Here is an 18,670-nt window from a genome sequence, read left to right as displayed (position 1 = left end):
GCCATTGACTTTCTTTCACTTAATTTGTTCTCGGGTTGTCGTGGGCTGGCTCCAAGTGGAGCTGAGCCCAGACCTCCTCGGAACAGCGGCGGACCATGGAGAGGGTGTAGGAGGGCAGAAGTGGGAGCGGGGCTGCTGGGGTGGTGCGGCAGGAATGGCGCTGCGCCGGCGAACTCAGACACCCCTTCTCTAATCCTCCTCCCTCTCCTCTTGTGTCGCAGAGAAGAGAAAATGACAGCGGCCCGCATCAGAAAGTGCCACAAGTGTGGGACCGGCCTGATCAAATCGGAGGGCTGCAACCGCATGTCGTGCCGCTGCGGAGCGCAGATGTGCTACCTGTGCCGGGCTGCCATCAACGGGTACGACCACTTCTGCCAGCACCCCCGCTCACCCGGTGCCCCCTGCCAGGACTGCGCCAAGTGCTCTCTGTGGACGGATCCCACAGTAAGTGAGGGAGGATGCTGGGGAGCGATTTGCGCTCTGATTTCAGTTATCATTCGGTGCCCCTGAAATGCGTGCTTTCCGATAGAGGGAAATGAGGGTTTTCAGGCAGTGCAACCCTTTTCCTCTCCCAAAGCAGATAGAAAACGCTCTGCAAGCCCATATCAGCACAGAGTCCCATCTGACCACAGCTTGTTCCTAGCGTTGCATCCGGGTTGCTGTGCGCTGTGGCTCTGCACCTGCTGTCTTCCTGGTGCCCCACAGCTCTGCTTATCTGCTCAGCTCACTCTGCCAATCCCTGTGAGCCAAAGGGCCAAAGCTGCAGTCGTGTCCGTTCTCACGGCTGTTGTCAACAGCTGCAAAGGAAGAACTGAAATACCACTGTGCTGTGAGGGAAGCTGTAGTAAGTAACTTGAAACTTTGCTCTGTGATACTCTTGTAGCTGTGGCATGGGGTGAGTTCATGCAGCAGCTCTATGAGTAGAGGTTGTCCGTACCAGAAATCCAAAGGCAGGAGCTGAATTTCCTGATTTCAGCAGAGTTGCAGAGCAGTGTGAATGTGGACCCGCCTTCTCAGAGCTTCTCTGAGCTTCGGTTGTTCCAATGCTTCTTTGTCTCAGGGTGCTGCAGCTTGCCAGCCTGCTGCCAGCATCTCTTGCTGGGAATGTGCACAATCCTGCACAGGCATGGTGCAAAAAGCAGAGCCACTGCATCTCTCCCTTCTACCGGAGTAAGCTTCCTAGTCCTCTGCTTGCCTGCCTGCATTCTGTGTTATCTGCCAGCAAGAGGTGTTGCACTAAACATAGGCACCTGCTTCCAGGTACCCCCATTTCAGACACATGGCTGTGCCATCCCACAGCCCCACACCCCCTCCCTGTTTCCCACTGGGACACGACGTGGTGCTGAGCCCTTTGTTCCCGTCAGGATGCTGATTGTGCTCAGTAATGGCGTTTGTTCCGAGCCAGAGAAAACATGGGGCCTCTCAAAAAAAGCTCATACTGTACTTTAAAATAAATAAATAAGCAGGCAGCACAAAGGAGGCACTGTCACCGGGCCCTTTCCAGCTCTCTAATTAACCAATATTGTGGCAAAGAAAGATTTCCCACCGTCAGCAAAGAGCTGGCACTGCCTGCTTTGTTTTTGGTGTTCCGGGGGGTTGAAGCAGGGTGACTGTCCTCGCTGCAGTGCAGAGAATAACGTGAATCTCAGCTGTTGGCTTCTCAGGGGGAAGTGATGGGTGCCAGTTTGCATTGCTCCCCTGCGTGAGTGATGCTGTTAGAGACAGCGGTGCGGTCCCTCCTGGAGATCTGCTTTCTGTGAGCAGGAGATGTGAGCAATGGGAGTGAGTGTGGATCTGCACGTGGGGATGTGAACCTGCAAAATGCCATTGCGGCGTCCTGCAGTGTCCGGGGGTGATGCTGTCCCACCCCAGCCCTGTTGGCGTGGCATCTTCTTGGGCCTTCCTTGCTTCCATTTCCTCTTTTCGTTCCATTTCTTTCGTTCTGTTGAGGTCAGTGGATGCCTCGTGCTGCCTGCGTGGGAAGAGAGCATCTGCTGTAGCTGCAGCCTTGTTCTGTGTGCAGCGGGGCAGAGGAGGCAGGCCTGCCTCTGGTGGGCTTTGCAGCCCATGGCCCAGGAGCACCTCCTGGGGCCGACTGCTGCAGGATGGGGAGGGCACACGTGTGCCACCGAAACGTGGCTTTTAGGGGGTGATGGGTTGTGGTTGCTCTGCAGAGCTGTGCTCACAGCAGAGCCGTGGTGCAGTCATAGGACCGCCGCCTGCTTTTATTTCACGGCCGCAGACTGCAGCTTTGTTAGACCTGGGTAGTTCCACATGAAAAATCTGCCTCGGGTTAATCCCTCGTTATTTGAGGCAGAATTTGGGTTTCTTTCAGATAGGGAAGCTTTGTTCTTCACCGGGCGTTTAGCGTTTTCTGAAACGATTCTTGAGAAGGGATAAATCGACCCATTCACGGCTCGGGTTCAGAATGAAAGGCTCGGGGAGCCGCAGCATCTGTGCGTCTTTGTCTGCCGTGATCTTGGGAGAATAAAGCAGACCCTTCTGACTGCTCGTAAGGAGAGGCTGCTGCCCGTGCTGTAATCGTTCACGAGCGTGGGGCGATGCTTGCTGGCTCGGAGATGAGCTGCAGCCAGGCTGCGGCCAGCACGCAGCCATTGCACCACGAGCAGCATTCTGCTGCAGCCGTGCAGCTCTGCAGGACACCAGCAGCACGCGCTGCCCCAGCCCGGCTGCTCCCCGAGGCTGCGTCAAGTCTGATGTGCTGCAGGACGAAGAGTGGGTTGATTCTGAGAGCTGATTCTGCAGCCAAGCAGCAGGCCCGGGGCTCGGGGGCTGAGCATTGGCTTCTGAGCGTCTGCAGCAAAGCTGAGGCTGATGGCACGCCGTAGGTGGTGTGCACTGAGCCCGTGGTGCGGTTTGACTGATGCGTTGTGACTGCTTTGGGTAAGCTGGGTTCTGCTCTCCTGTGTATTACCTGTAATTCAATACCCGTTTTTGAACTCTTTGCTAGTACCACGCTGCAGCTTTTTTGGCTTTGAAGTTGATCGTATTCTTCTCATTAATCCTTAAAACGCTCCTAAACACCCACCGTTGAAGTTGGAAGCAGGAGGCTGACCGCTGTGAGCTGTTTGCAGTTACCCCTCTTTCTAGCACTGCTACCAGGAGCTGCTGAGCAAAGGCTGCACAAATCCAGCTGCACTGAGCACATGCATGAAATGCACTGACTTCAGTGTCTGCAGGGAAGTCTGCAATGGTGGGGGGGGAACACCCCCAAGCTCGGTTTCTTTCCAACACGCCCTATAATGCCTTAATCAGAAGCATATGGTGAATTCATGGCATCCCCAGAAAGCCATCAGGGCGCACCAATAGCAACGGCTGTTGCTAAAAGGACTGCGTTTCTCTGCCCCCCCCTTCCCGTGCAGCACTGCTCCCGTCCCCGCTCTGCACTGCAGGAGCAGCCCCAGCAGCCCCCACCGCCCTGCAGCTGATCTGGGAATGATTTGAAACAAAACCCCGCAGTCCTTTGGCCTGAAAATCACTGCGAGTTGATTGGGAACGGCTGTGGGCACACGTATGTGGAAAAAGAAAGCGGTGGAAAGGCAGAAAGGAGGAGGGGGGTAACGGTGGCAAACGCACCCCCAGCCCCTTGCAGAAAGCTGGGCAGGGAGTGCAGCCCACAGCAGCCCCAGTCGTGGTCTCTCTCCCCCAGGAGGCAGCAGCCCTTTTCCCCCAGCACTTAATAACTAAAGAAGACAGTGAGAAGCAGAGCAGCTCAAACCAGAGCTTTCCAAAGCTCTGCTGTTGTGGGCAGGGGGGTTCTGTGTGGGGCTCGGCCCTGTGTGGCTGCCAGTGCTCTCATTATCTCTCGCAGCTGCATTTCCTTCCTCCCATGTTTCCCAGCAGCTCTGTGGCCGTGCCCAGCTCTGCGCTGGGTGCTGTGCCCGGCTCTGTGCTGTGTGATGCTGCACGCAGTGTGGGCACATCTCGCCGTGCTCCGGGGCACCCCCAGCCCTGTTGTGTCGGTCAGCACTGTGGCAGGTGCTGCAAATAACCCCACTTGCTTTCAGCAGCACTTGCAGACAGGGATGGTTGGCAGCTCCCAGCCCTCGCCTTTCCCCTCCTCCCGCTCTGCATGTGGTCCCTTGCAGCCAAGGGACCCCTCCTTGCTCCACCACCATCCCCCAGCGCTCGGGGCTCTGCTTTTTCCCTTTCCCATTTCTTTTTGCTGTAGGCGAGGCAGCTGACGGGAAGATGACTGTGAACCCGATGGGATCAATGGCTCCTTGCACACAGCCTGCGAGCGGGCGATGAAGATCATAATCCAGCCCTTATGAAGGGTTGGGAACCCGCTCAGCAAACAGACACGAGAGGCTTTTGAAAGGGTGCCTCCACGCCATGTGACATCAGCACCAAACCAGCCCGAGCGTGGCAAAGAAAACCTTATTTTTGGTGCGGATGCTTTGCCCCGAAATGAATCCCTGCAATTGCAGTGGGGTCAGGTTTGTTTCTTGCTCCTGCGTGCGATAGCCAGGTCTGATGGCATCGGCTGTCCTTCCAAATAGCCCCTGGTTACATCGCTGCATGCAACCCCCTCTCAGTTTTGTTCCAGCTGGAATGTGGGTCTTCCCAAAATACCACAGCTACCGAACCCAATGCGTTGTGCCAAACCCAGCGTCAGCTTCTGCTTTTAAGCAGGAAGGCGCACGTTGTGCGCTGTGTTTCTGTTCCCCTGATATCAGTGGGTACCAGCCTGCGTGGTCTGCCCCTTTCTGCAGATGGGCTCTGCACTTAGGGTGATGTGGTTTGTGTTATCCCTGCGGACCGGCCTCGCTTTGCAGCTCTGGCAGATGGAGGTTTGCTGCTTTGTGTCTTTGCTCCCCTCCGGGAGCTGCAGTGATTGGAGCAGCATCCCAGGGGTGCGTGCAGCCGGCGGGCAGATGGCTCTGTGGGGCTGGATGTAGTGCAGGGGTCAGCTGCAGGGTAACCCGGGGTCAAGTGGCCCCTGCTGCAGGAGGACCCTATGGAGATGTGCTGTTGCTCTGTCTGATTCCCCATATTTCTGCAGGATTGGTGGGGCCAGCAGCCATGGGATGGGATGGGATGGGATGGGATGGGATGGGATGGGATGGATGGATCCATGGCTGGTAGCAGTCTGATGGCTGTAGGACGGCAGCATCTGGAAAGCACTACTATAGAAAGCTAATTCTGAACTCAGACTTTAAGTAGAAGGGAACCTGCACGTTTCTAGGCTTTAAGGTAAGGTTTTTACCTTTGCGTGAGGGAAGGGAGTGGGGGAATAGTGTTCTGTTGAGCTCGTTATCTTCTTGCCATGTAGCTTAAAGAAAACCCAAACCCACAGGTGCACGTATCCAGTCAGGGCAGTGGGATGGGAGAGGCAGCTGTGTGGTTTGCAATGGCACTGAAAAACAATGTTCTTGAGACAAAAATGAACAGATCCTGAAGCTTCGGGGCTACCCCTGTGTGAGGAGCTGGGCTGCCCAGCTCAGCTGCTTTCCAGCTGCAATCTGATGCTCTCGAGGTGATCAGAAGCTCCATGCAGGCTCACAAGAGCCATTCTTCAGCGCTTTTTATGGAGACAGATAGGCTGTAATTAACGGGCCGTGGAAGCAGCCCGCTCAGATGAAAAAGCACGTGCTGGAAGGCCTTCATTTTAACCATTGACTCAAAGAGCAATCCAAGGGAGGGAGGTGCTGAGCTCGGTGGCTTTGTGCAGATTAAGATAACTTCTGTCTCCCAGGGAAACCTTATCTGTGGTGGGAGCAGAGCACGTGCAGCAACCCCGGACACGCGTGGGGCTGCGGGGTGGGTGGGAAGCTGGCTGTGCCAAAGGCACTTGCAATGCACGCATGAAGTGTGTGTTGAATGTAGTCCCAGAGCACTGCTCAAAGCAGGATATTTTCCACATCGGGAGCACTCGGGAAGAAGCGTGTGGGTTTTGGCAGCACTAGGGATAGGATGGATAAACAGTGGGGTGTGTGGGGCGTGGGATTTCCCTCTTCAGCCCCTCGCTGTGATGTGTTGCCCTGCCGGCTGCTGCATGCTGTGGTGCAGCAGAGGAACTCACATGTCACAGCCTTTCCTGGCAGTGGGTGATGGTGTGTCCTTCTCGGCCAGCTCAGGACTTGCATGGTCTTCTTCCAGTGCTTTGTCCTCCGTGCTCCCTTGATTTAATCAAGGAGGCGCCAGCAGCAGTGCTGTGGGTCCCTGCAGCCACCTGATGCTCAACAGCGAGCCTGGGTCTGATTGCTGCAAGGTCAGGATTGCTGCTCAAAAAGGAGGAAGGTGAGGGGCAAAGGGATGCTTTCAAATTCCCATTGGGCTGCAGGTCTGAATATTCCAGCTATGACATCTGGACAGATATTACAGCAACGTGCTGTGATGGATGTCCTCCTCACAGTTACAGATAAGATCTAAATGGCCTCGTTACGGCGCCGTTTAGCTACTGGAGCCAGGATTTAAGTTGTGTTAATTCCAGCTGTTGGGCCAAAGACTCAAGAAGTGCTCGCACAGTGTAAATATTTAATAGACGATTGCCATTGAGAAGATTAACAGCTCTCCAGCAACGCTGCGGATGGGCGGAGCTGGGTTGCAGCTCTCTGGTTTCCATCAAGGCGATGAATTTTAGCACTGATCTCCCTGGAAAGCTGATCTAAGCCTCTTAGGTATACTCCATAGAGCTGGCTTGGCTCTGTGCACGTTGCTCATAGGGCGGTCCCCTGTCACAGCCTTGCTTTTGGGTTGACCGTGGGGCATCCTGGACGAAGACAATGCAGCTGAATTTGTCTCTTTTCCTGTACAGACTCATGCCAAAAGCTGTGCTGAGAGAATAGAAAGCAGCTGCAGCGGGAATTATTCTGATTCTTTATGCTCTGATTCCTAGGAAGATGACGAGAAGATAATTCAGGAGATTCAGAAGGAGGCTGAAGAGGAGCAGAGGAAGAAGAACGGAGGTAAGTCGCTGTGCTTGGAGTTCAGACCGAGGACGACTGCAGAGCGTGGTGCTCCCAGCTCTGGGTTTGCTGCCTTCTTCCCACGCTGCATGCAAGCCATCGTGCTGTTCCTGCTGGGAACCTGCCTGGCTTTGAAGTGGTATTGCTTGCAGGTGGTGGTGGGACCGTGGGGGGAAAGGGGAACAGAGGCACGCAGGGGGCAGCCCCTCAGCTCTGCAAGCAGAGCGTGCTTGTGCTGTGCTGCTGATGGAAGGAGCCAACCTTCCAACCTCGTGCCTATGCTCCAAGCAGGGAGTGGGAGCGAGGAAGTTCTGGGAGGAGAAGGGGCAAATGTGCTTAAGGAGCGTGCTGGGATGGTGGGTGCGAGACTGCAGCCCGAGCTTGGTGAGAGGGATGACTGCTTCCTCCCCTTCCTCCCTCTGCAGAGAACAGCTTCAAGCGGATCGGCCCTCCGGTGGAAAAGCCCATGGAGAAAATGCAGAGAATCGAAGTCATCCCCAGACCTGTTCCTCAGAACCTCCATCAGCCACGGATGCCTCCTTACCCCTTCGTGCACCCTCCCTTCCCGCTGCCCCCCGTCCGTCCCATGTACAATAACATCCCCCTCAACATCGGCCCCATCCCCGCCCCCTACGTGCCCCCATTGCCTAACATGAGGGTGAACTATGATTTTCCCCAGATCAACGTTCAGCTGGAGCACAACTTGCCTATGCACTTCGGCCCTCAGCCTCGGCACCGGTTCTGACCTGGTTTGGGTAGCATTGGTCGCTGCAGGACGAAGCCCCCAGTAACGTCACCCCGTCCTGCTGCAGCCCCCCACCATAGCCAGCTGCAAGGGGAGCTGCTGCGACTCGCACACACCTGCACTACACCCTTATCTACAGCTTCTCCGGACCTTTACAATCAAACATTTCGACCTGTGCTGCAACAGGGCTTGGTGCTGCATTTCCAAGGTCTCTTCCTATGTTGGGAGTCCTTTTATTTTATTTTATTTTTATTTTCATTTGGCAAAGACTATTCAGACAGCTGCTGGGAGGGAGAATGAGACTTGTGGAGCACAGGGGATGCAAAAGATCCTTGGGAGTCTTCCAAAACTCCAACCTTCCTTCTGGCCAGAGCAGCTGCAACAGCCTGAGTCCTGCGGGAAGGGAGGAGGGACTTGGCACCTGAGTAGGACCTTCAGGAACAAGGTAATGGGACTCAGCTGCCCTAAGCCCAAGGTTTGGGGTTCCCACATTCTCCAGCATCCCTGTAACCTGCTAACGCCTCCCAGCAGAAATAAATTGTTCCAAACCAAGTTAACGTAGTGTATTTAGCATTTCTCGCTCTGCAAGGAGTGAGGGGATGCAGCAGCCATCTCATTGCTCAGTTCTTGGTCAGCAGCCCACAGCCACGTCCCGGCTCAGGGCTCCAGGAAGCAGAAAGCTCGGCCACCTCGATCCTTGAGAGCACCGTTTGCCCCTTCTGCAGGCTCAGGTGTTCTTCCCCAGCAGAAAGCTGCCCCCCAGCTTCCAGCACACAGCATTTCTTTTGCTGTTCTCATGCGGGCATCCCAAATCCCCACCTGTTTCTAGCAGCAGTCAGGGATAGGTAATAGACAGCTGTGTGTGACATGTGCTGTGGTGTAAGTGTTGGTAACCACCGGCGTGTTCTGCACATGGGGGCTGTGCTTTGTGTCTGGGACAGCCCCCCCAAAAGCAGCCAAGTGTTTGGAGGGGCAAACCCAGCAGGAGCTCCAGGCTGGCTCTTACCCACCCCCCTGTGCAGTGGTTCCTGGGTTGTTTGGGCTGTGCTGCATCCTCCTCTCCCCTGCTGAGAACCAGCCTGCTGCAGCTCCCTGCTGGCTTTCCCCCACGTTCCAGCATCCAGGTGTCCCCAGGCTGTTTGTTTTTCAGGTAGCACTTCCTTGCCTTTCAGAGTTCGGTCTCTGCTGTCAGACATTTCCTGTGGGCTGAATGCATCCTACCCAGCGTTCCCAGCCCTCAGTGCCGTGGTCTCTAGCATTAATAACCGAGTGGCATTCACTTGCTGCTATCACTTATGATGTATATATATTTTTATTTTTCCTTCTTAGTTTGTTCCTGGAGACAGCCCTGGGCCCAATGTGCGTGAGTCACTGAGATCTGCCCACCTCTCTGCCAGGTGGGTGATGGGTGCTCAGTGCGCCTCTGCCCTGGGGATGGAGGTGGCACTCAGTGCTCTGCTATGGCTCTCATCTGCTCTGCATTGATGCAGCACTGCAGGATCTCTCGCAGGCGCAGTCGCACCCTTTGCTGCTCTCCTGCAGCGGCCGTGTCCAGCTCCCGTGTGCCCTCAGCACAGGCAGTGCGGTGATAGCAGAAGTGGGGCTCCCATTCCCTCTTTAGATGCTTTGCAGAGATGCATGGCAGCATTGGGACCTCAGCCTGGGCAGGGAGAAGCTCGGGGATGGAGAAAAAGGGACAGAAGCAATGCGGTGAGATATGGCACCGGAGGTGGCACGGGGTGGGTGCTGCCTGGGGTCTGTCCCCATGCCTGTGGGTCACACCATCACACCCAGGGCTCACCCTGCTGCCCCGAAGCCATGTCACACAGCAGGGAGAGCCCTGCAGGGTTACAGAGAGGGGCAGGGATGGGGCTGTTCCCCTGCAGAAGCACGGAGCTGTGTGCCCGGGTTGCTCCTTCCCTCTGGCCCAGGGAGGTGCCCAGCAGCGCTTCCTGATCACGTTTGAGTCCATTGCTGGTTTGGGCCGTTCTGTTACAAAAGCAAAGCTCTGCACAGCCGGCAGAGCCCCGGGGCTGCCTGCGTCCCCTCGTGCCCCGCAGGAGCCGTGGCTGCATCCTCTACCAGGTACTCATTATGGTGAATTGCGGTGTCCCGTTTAACTTGCCTTAAAGGTGGGGAGAGAAACTTAGTATTTGCACTTAGCAAAACGTCCTGTTGAAAGAAAGGAACCCTTGTAAAGACGTGCATGATCTGCAACTTTGTATAACGATAGCCGAAAACAAATAGGTTGGTTTATTGAAATAAAATAAAGGAATATTTTTCTTTACCTTCTGGTAGTCAAACCGCTCTCCTATGCTGTGTGTACAGAGTTGCCCTGTATTATATTGTAATTTGGATTTTTTTTTTCCTTTTTTTTTTCTTTTTTGTAAATAAATCTGTGCATTCTGGCTCCCAGCTCCGGGCTGTGCTTATGGGATGGGGGGAGCAGACACGTCCTCCCCCGGCTTAACGCACTCCAAATGCTGTCGGGAGAAATGGAATAGAAAATGGTTTCCAGTCGCTCCTGTAAATGGAAAGCAGGAGGTGTGAGCGCGGCGCAGCGGGGCCGAAGGCGAGGAGCGCCGACGTTTCCTGCACGGCTTTCATTTCTGCCTTGTTTAGAGCAGCGGAATCGCATCCTTCCTCTGCTCAGCCCTTGTTTGCAGCGCGGGGTCCCACGCCCCCCGGGGATGTGCTGCACGGAGCTCTGCTTCTTTTGTCCCCTTTTTTATCTCTCCATCAGCCAGGAAGGGCAGCTCTGACCCGCACCGGCTCTGGAGCATCCTGGGGGCTGCTGGGCATCCCAGAAGACACCCCAGCCTCCATCCGGCGATGGCTTTGAGGCCAAAGGAAGGAGCCAATGGGTACCACTCTCACCCCAGAGCCCCGGGCTGCGCTGCCTGGCCCCAAACCCACGGCTCCAGCTGATGGGCCATGGATTCACTGCAATGGGCTGCCCAGAGAGGTGGTGGAGTCACCGCGCCCGGTGGTGTTCAAAGAGCGTTTGGATGTTGTGTTGAGGGACATGGTTTAGCGAGTACCATTGGTGATGGGCGAATGGTTGGACTGGGTGATGCTGTGGGTCTTTTCCAACCTTAGCGATTCTATGATTCTGTGATGGCCGTGCCCCATGGATGCCGATGGGCCGAGGACCCCCTGAGCCCCAACAGACCACTCGTATCCGAATGCAGGTCTTGCTTTTTTTATTATTCACCTTTCTCCAGTTGAAGCTATTTTTCGTTGTTGTTTAAGTTATACAAATGGCACTTACAAAAAAAAAACAAAAACAAAAACATAATAATAATTAAAAGGAGAAAAAAAAAAAAAAGTACTAAAACCAACACCCCAAAACGAACAAACCCCACCCCCACCCCCCCAAGACTTAAATGTCAGAGTGAGATGCTTACGGAGGGTCACAAACACCCGAGGAGAGGAGACGGGAGGTGAGGAGCTGAAGTCACACAGGGGCAGAGCGGGGCGGGGGGACACGGAGGGGACACGGCGGGCACGAAGGCAGCAAAGTGTGCGCCAGGGCTCCATTTGTTCCTCGGGAGGCGGCGGGCGCTGGAGCCGAGGCGGTGTCCCCATACTGGGGATGGGGCGGTGGGAGCGTAGCACCAAACCCTGCCGGAGGGACCGCAGGGCTTTAAGGCTGCAGAGCCCCGGGTTATGGCACGGCGCCCTCGGGTTGGGGCTGGGGGTGGAAGGCGCTGCGGTGTCCGCAGCCCAAAGGATGGAGCGCCCCGACGCCCCCAGGAACAGCCGGGCATCACCGGCGTCGTTCCACTCAGTATGGAACACAGAGCTGCCCAGAGCGTATATAAATAGAGACTTAACAAAAATACTGTTTTGGTCATCATTCCTTTTTTTTCTTTCCGTTTCCAGTCAGGAGGTGGCACGCGGCCACAGCCCAGGAGCCCCCAGCAACCCACAGGAGCCCCCCCAGCCCAGCAATGGGCGCTCAGTGATTGGCATCACCGTTCCAGTATTCAATGAGGAAAAAAAAAACAAAACAAAAAACAAAAAAATACCCCAAAAACCCAAGCAATAAGTACAGAGCAAATCTCACTGTGCAAAGTTTGCCAAGGAACTTGTCTGTTCTGCAAACCGACGTCCGCGGGTTTGCTGCCAGCTGGTGCCCGTGCCCAGCAATGGGGAGGGAATGGGGGCTGCGTGCCCCCACCCTGTCCTCCTGTCCCCTCAGTGGGGCACAGACCTGCTGCTGGGGACAGGAACAGGGGCACAGCCCCACGGGGACCTCGGTGGCACAGAGTGGGGGCATGGCAGAGGAGAGCACAGAGGGTGACCCTATTCCTTCTTATTGTTGTCGTCGTTTCTTTTTTTCCAATAGGGGAAGGGGAAATAGAAGGACCGAGGTGATGCTCGGGGCCAGGCTGGGCACGGCAGCCCCCGAGCAGAGAAGGGGGGAAATACCCCTTTGGAATGATAGGCTGCACCGCACTGCTGGGCGACTGATCCAGTTCCTAATGAGATGAAGGGAGACCACCTCCAACACCACGCACTGGGCTCTACAGGGAGGGCAAGCCAGGCTGGAAATCCTTGTACAGAGAGGAGAAATTAAACCAAAAAAACAAAACAAAACAAAACAAAACCCCAAAAAACCAAACCCAACCAAACCAAACAGACAGGGAAAGAGGTTGGCAATGGGAGGTACGCTAAAGTGCATTAATATTCCCAGAGGGTGGAGGCGTCGATGGCGTCGGCGGATGCCTTGAGGACCCCGGCGTGGTCACCCTTCAGGTATTTGCCATTGATTTTGATGGCCACTTTGTTATAGTCGCAGAACTCAAAAAAGAAGTCCACGGGCGTATCGCTGCTGCTGGTAACGGACGACTCGCTGCCCACCATCCAGTACTTCCCAGTGGTATCTGCGGGCAGAGGGGACCCGTGAGCCACCGCGAGGGGCAGGATGGGGCATCCAACCCCTAAAATCCCCCCCAGCCCCTAAGATCCCCTCAGGCGGTGACAGCCACACGCGTCACCCCAAGCTGCAGCCTCACCCTTGATGTTGTAGGCTCCATCATTGAACTCCAACTGGAAGACGTCGTAGGAGGAGCGGTTGGAGTCCAAGGTGCCGGTCACCTTCCGGCAGCCAATGAAGCCGTGCTCTCCACGCAGCACGATGATGGGTCTGTTGATCAGCTTCATCACAAAGTGCTCCGTCTCACCTGCGCCGGGGGACAGCGGCTGTGAGTGGGGGCACCCGTTGGGTGGCAGCGCTCCCATTTGTCACCCACCTGTCCCCAGGGCACCTCGCAGCCCCGGATCCCTTACCTGCTGTCTCCATGGAGGCTGCCAGCTGCCCGTTCTTCTTTGCCGTCACGTATTTGCCGTTGGCGGCCCGCAGGGTGATGCGCTTATCACACCACTCGATGTCGAAGTAGCAGCTGGCGTTCCTATGGGCAGAGTGCGGCTCAGCGGGGACGTGGGGACCCCCGGGGGCTGCGGGCAGCCAAAGGGGGGTGCCCAGGTTGGCTGGGATTTTGGTGGAGGAGGGAAGCTGGATGGGTAAAGACCCCCACCCCAAGGAGCACAGGTAATGGCAACGTGAGACACGGTGGCCTTCAGTTGCAGCAGGGGAGGCTCACGTTGGGTATTAGGAAATGTCTGTTCTCCCAAAGAGCAGTCGGGCACTGGCACTGCTGCACAGGTTGTGGTGGGGTCACCGTCCCTGGAGGTGCTCCAGAGCTGTGCAGATGTGGCACTGAGGGATGCGGTTTGGTGTCACGGTGGGGGTGGGTTGGGGTTGGACTTGGGGATCTTAGAGCTCTTCTCCAACCTTAGTGATTCTGTTTTTGGCAGTGCCAGCCTTCCCTGGGGCGCTGGGAATTCTCATTTCAGGGTGAGCAGCTGGGTTCCTCCCTGCTGCCCAAATCCATGCACCCATAGAGAAGGCAAAGGGGTCCCAAAGCAGTGGGGGGCACGAGGCGGGGGACTCACTTTGTGGAGGCGGTGGACTGGATGCCCCCGTTGGAGGTGAGGGTCCAGTACTTGCCCGTGTAGGTGCGGAAGGCACATTTCTTGGTGTCCTTGTTGATCTCCAGCTGGTAGGTCTCCTGGTCGCCCTCCTCGTCCTGGTTGGCCGACAGGTCCATCCCTGCAGCCACACGCAGACAGGTTGGTCTCCCTCTGGCATTTGGGTCCAACCCCACCTTTCCATTCAGATGCTCAAGCACAGGGCCAGCCCCCAGCTCAGGGCTCCATCGCACATCCAATGGAGACAAACTTGGCTATCTCACGTGCAAATGGGCCGTGGTTTATTTTTGTGGGAGGCGACAGCGGGGTGACTCAACCCGTTAACGCAGTGCCACCCATGAACCCCCACTTCAGGGCTGTGTTTAAGGACCATTTTTCCCACCAATCCCTTCAGGCTGGAGAAGGGACAGCCACTCTGCCTGCATGCTGCAGGACCGGCCTTGTGCCTCGCAGACACCGCGTGCAGGAGCTGCCTCTTGGAAGGGAACGTTTGCTTTCCATGCTGGGAAAAACAGTGCCAAACCCACTGCCTTTGTTCAGCACCGAGAGCAAAACCCCACTGCCCCCCCAGCACATTGCAGCCCACAGCAGGACGCTGCGGCAGTGCCACCCCCTGCACAAACCCTGCGCTCTGCACACCTCCGTGCTCCATCCATGCCGTGCGTTGGGCCTGCAGACGCAGTGCACAGCCTGGAGCTGCTTTGCACTGCAAGGGAGGAGCAGGAGGTGCCCCCGAGCTCCTACCTGGGCCGGGTTTGGGGAGGGTTTTTGCTTTATCCGCTGCCAGGCGGGGGAGCAGCCGCAGGGCCTGCAGAGAGGCGGGAGGGGGGATGGGGGGGAGGGGGTCTCCCACCACCCCCAGCCCAAACGCGGGGTTGGGTTTGGGTTACTGCGCGTCAGTGGAAAGGAATGCAATTAGGGCTGCAGGGAGGGAGGCTTCAAAGGGCTGTGAGGGAGCAGGAGGGCTGGGGTCGGGGCTGCAGGGGGTGGAGGCAACCCGGCTGTGTCCCTGTATTTCCCCCCCCCGCCTCCCCCCCTCACCCCAGCCACGTGTCCCCACTTGCTGCCCCCCAGCAGAATTGCTCTGCTTCCCGCTGCGGGCGTCCTTTAATTACTGCTGTTGGTAAATGCAGAGTCTGGAGCCAGAGCGACGCTCCCTGACCTTGACGAAGCTGCTAATTACAGCTGGAGGCAAGGAGGGGGGCGGGCCCCAAAAAATTCCCTGCGTGGGCACCCGACGGCTGGGGAGGAACCCGAGGGGTGGCTGCAGGGCCCCTGCATGGATGACCATGGATACAGCCAGGCTGGAGGTGAAGGCAGAGCGTGTTCTGCTAAGCCCCAGCAAGGGCAGCTGGGAAGGACCCGGATGGTTCCAGCACCTCAGGACTGATGCCCAACCACCTTCATGGCATCTCCCAAAGCAACCCAAATCCCAGTGCTGCCCCATGGGAAGAACAGCACAGCATGGTACCCCACGCTGCAAGGAAGGGCAGTGCACACAGGGCTCTCTCTCCTGGATAAATCTACATTTGCTCAGAGGATTCCCTACAGAGTGCCCTGGGATGCTGGTGGGAGCCAGCAGGATGGGTCAGATCCCCCTGCAGAGCCCTGCACGTCCCCTCCCCATCCTTCCAGCAGAAATACACTGCACCAGGAAACAAATCCCAACCAATGTTCATCCAGGAGAAGCAGCACCGGGGGGTGCAGCCCAGTAAGGGGCGATGGGAACACAGCCAGGGCAACACTCCATCCCCTCCCCAACCCTATGTACACCTCCGGGGTGGGGGAGCTGTGGGGGAGGGGGGCAGGGCAGGAGGATGGCAGCGCTCTGCCCTCGGGGACCCTCCATCCCACAAAGGGCTCTTTGTTGCCGCAGCCACCAGCAGCCATTCAGCAGGGAATGAAGCTGCACGCTGCTGCTCCGCTGCTTTTATGAACGCAGTGGGGCCGGTGGGGGTCTCAGCACCACTCTGGGCACGGCCAGGGGTTCTGCATCCATCTGGGCCCAGGGAGAGACCCCCAGCAGCCCCCGGCCCCAGCGCTGAGCAGGACCCTGAAGGGATGGATGCAGCCCCGCTGCCGGGCACACTGAGCCCCACTCTGTCACAGATCCCTCCCTGCAGTATTTTGCCCTCACACTGCAGGGACCCCCCCGTTGCTGGGGAGATCTGCACCCCCCTGCCCTTCCCCTCCCCGCCCCCATCGCTCAGCACAAAGCCACGGGGCCGGGCTGCTCCCCCCCCCTCCCTGCATCCCAGCGCGGGGCCCCCAGCCCACACCTCGCCCCACATCTGGTTTTCCCATCTCCGGTGACAAAGGGCTGCAGCGGCCCTTCCCCCTGCGCTGCGGCAGCGCCCGCCTGCCTCCTGCCTCCATCATCTCCCCCATCCTCCATCCATCCATCCATCCATCCCAGCCTCCCACCGCCGCCATCCTCAACCTCCTCCATCCTCCTCCTCCTGCTCAGCCTCCCACCATCCTCCTCTCCTTCCACCCTCCTCTTCCTCCCGCCACCGCCATCCTCCTCCTGCCTCCATCCCCCCCCCTTCCTCCAACCTCCCCCAGCTCAGCCTCCCGTCACCGACATCCTCCCTCCATCCTCCCCATCCTCCTCCCTCCATCCTCCGCCCGTCCTTCACCTCCTTCCTCTAACCCCCCTCCCCCCTCAACCTCCGGCCATTTCCATCCCCCATGCTCTATCCTCTATCCCCCAACCCCTGCATCGGTCTCCCCGCAGCCAAACCCCTTTATCTCAGGGGCTGCTCTGCACGCAGCATTCACTCTCCCGCAGCAAAGTGCCGAGCTCCCCGCGTGCAGATTTAAGGGTTTAAGCTGCAACCTTGAAATATTACATAATTAAAAACAAATAGAAGAAAATTCCCGCTCCGTTCCGGCGCAGGCTGTGCAGCAGCACCGTGCCCGCACCCGGCCCAGCACGCTGCGCCCCGCGGCTCCCGGGGTTGCCCCCCATCCCCCCCTCCCCCAACTCCACGTTTGTGGCTCAGTGCCCGGGGAGCGGTGCTGCCACGCGGCCGTGGGGCGCTGAGCACATGGAGGTGGCCTCGAAGGGACGGAGGGGACGGCGGTGGCACCGCGCCTTTGTGCGGGGTTCCTCCGCGGCGGTCGCAGCGCAGCGCGGACGTTCGGGCAGAGCCTTCCTTTCCCCGCGTAACGCCGCCAGCGCTGGGGACGGGGGTGGCACCGCGGCCCGCATTTATGGGGGGGCTCAGCCCCCTGCAGCCCCGCTCTATGGGACGAACGACGCTCAGGGATGGGGGGGAGGGCTGGGAGAGGCTTTGTTGGTGAACAATGAGCGGCTCTGCCTCCGCCACGGCGATGGGAGACTCCACAGAGACGCCCCCACACCCTCAGGAGGGCCCTCCCCGCGCCCCTCGCCCCGTCCGGGGTGCTCTGCTGTAAGGATGGGGGGCTGCGGAATGCGATGGGGGGGGGGGGAAACCCAGAGAGCCATACTGGAAATGAATGGGGGAAGGGGGGGGTCGTGGGGAGACGGGGGCTTCGGAGGGGGCAGAGATCCAAAGGAGGTGTCTGTGGAGAGAAGCGGGGACCCTGCGGGAGGGGAGCGGGGGGGACCGCCGTGCCGCGGGGATGCGGGGGGGCACCGGGAGCAGCGACGGCGGCGGAGCAGCGATGCCCGAGGGATGCGGGCGGAGCCGAGGGCACCGCGGGGCCGCCACGCTCCGCGTCCCCGCGTCACCCACGCGCGCCCCACTCCCCCCACGGCCCTCACCTTGCCGGGTGGACACGTTCCGGTCGTTCCCAGCGCGCAGCACGACCTGCGGGCAGCTCTGCTCCAGCGCGAACAGCTCATCCTTCCCCACCTTACTGCTCTTCCCCGCCTTCAGCGTCCCGCTGGGCCCCGACGGCGCCAGGTAGCGGCCCTCCCCGTCGCGGAACGCCACTTTCCCGCAGCGGAACTCCAGCGTGAAGGCGGTGCCGGGCTCGGCGGAGGGCACCAGGCGGCCGTCGGCCCGCAGCAGGCGGTGGTCGCAGCTCTGCAGGCTGTAGCGCTGCTCCACGAAGAGCAGCGTGATGAGCGCGTCCACGCCCCACGGCACGTCGCGGTCCACGGCCAGCTCGTCGCGGCGCGGCCCCAGGTGCGCGTAGCGCTTGCGGGCCAGGCTGTAGAGGTTGGCCTGGGGGTGCATGGCCAGGTGCACGCTCCACTTCTCGGCGGGGGACACGGACGGGGCGAAGCACGACAGGCGGTCCTCGGTGCCGCCGAAGAAGCGGCGGTGCGGCTCGGACTGCAGCGACCACCGCCCGTCGCCGTGGGCCACCACCAGGAAGCGGCAGTCGGGGCCCGGCTCCTCGCTGTCGCAGCTCACGCGGCCGTCTTTGTCGGCCGCCAGGTAGCGGCCCAGGTGGCTCTTGAGCAGCACCGCGCTGGAATCCTCCCCGTCCTGCTCCAACGTCCAGATCTGCTTCTTCTTCATGCTGGCGGCCGACGCGTTCACCTTGAAGCCGAACGCCTCCGCCGTCAGGTACTTGTTGCCGCAGTTGATCAGCCCGAACTGGATCTGCACCGGCTCCGCCGTTCCGTTCGCCGTCATCGTGGCACTTCGGCTCCGCTCCGCGCTGCCGCCGCCGCGCCCGCCCCCCTCCGCCGCCTTTATAGCGCCGCGCGGCGCCGCCCCCCGCGACCCCTCCCCGCCCCGCGCGGTCCCCGGCGCCTCCAGAGCCCCCCCACGGTACCCCACGGCGAAACCCAGCGCCGTAATAACCGCACGTTGCGATACCCCCCACCCGCGGTACCGCTGCGATACCCGTCGCTGCAATAACCCCGCAGTGCGATACCCCCCATCGCGATACACCCCCCGCGGTACCTTCACTGCGATTCCCCCCGACTGTAAAGGCCCTGTGCTGCATTACCCCCCCCTTCCATGCAATAGCCCCCCCCCCACTGTTAGAATAAGAGCCCGCTCAGATCGCAGGACCACCCCCACGCTGTCCGACTACCCCCTGCATGGCAATG

General features: G+C 58.7%; 2 protein-coding genes across 14 annotated transcripts in view; one reads left to right on the top strand and one right to left on the bottom strand.

The window, feature by feature from the left end:
* The window catches only part of RNF216 (ring finger protein 216), a 63,783-nt gene extending 53,691 nt beyond the window's left edge, over positions 1-10,092 (top strand). For 12 of the 13 annotated variants that reach the window (XM_015294369.4, XM_046901022.1, XM_046901019.1 and 9 more), the window contains 3 exons: positions 222-444; positions 6,863-6,932; positions 7,358-10,092. In XM_015294369.4, coding sequence (XP_015149855.2) covers positions 222-444; positions 6,863-6,932; positions 7,358-7,677 — 613 coding nt within the window. In that variant the 3' untranslated portion in view covers positions 7,678-10,092. The remainder of the gene's footprint in view (positions 1-221; positions 445-6,862; positions 6,933-7,357) is intronic. The other variant, XR_005839779.2, reaches the window with a different exon arrangement.
* A 771-nt stretch (positions 10,093-10,863) lies between these two features.
* FSCN1 (fascin actin-bundling protein 1) lies at positions 10,864-18,284 on the bottom strand. The gene is made up of 5 exons (NM_001178132.2): positions 17,426-18,284; positions 13,639-13,795; positions 12,973-13,094; positions 12,699-12,866; positions 10,864-12,566 (listed from the first exon to the last, which is right to left on the bottom strand). The coding sequence occupies exons 1-5, from the start codon at positions 18,246-18,248 to the stop codon at positions 12,364-12,366; spliced, it is 1,473 nt and encodes a 490-aa protein (NP_001171603.1). The 5' UTR covers positions 18,249-18,284; the 3' UTR covers positions 10,864-12,363.
* Between the last annotated feature and the right edge of the window lie 386 nt (positions 18,285-18,670).

Source organism: Gallus gallus, chromosome 14 (genome assembly GCF_016699485.2).
Source record: "Gallus gallus isolate bGalGal1 chromosome 14, bGalGal1.mat.broiler.GRCg7b, whole genome shotgun sequence".
Classification (NCBI taxonomy): Eukaryota; Metazoa; Chordata; class Aves; order Galliformes; family Phasianidae; genus Gallus; species Gallus gallus.
This window is presented reverse-complemented; position numbering and strand designations above follow the sequence as displayed.

Coding starts and splice junctions, on each gene's coding strand:
- FSCN1 (NM_001178132.2), bottom strand. CDS start 18,248: ATGACGGCGAACGGAACGGCGGAGCCGGTGCAGATCCAGTTCGGGCTG. Junction 13,796..17,425: donor GAACGTGTCCACCCGGCAAG/GTGAGGGCCGTG, acceptor GTGTGGCTGCAG/GGATGGACCTGTCGGCCAAC. Junction 13,095..13,638: donor CAGTCCACCGCCTCCACAAA/GTGAGTCCCCCG, acceptor CTCTGCCCATAG/GAACGCCAGCTGCTACTTCG.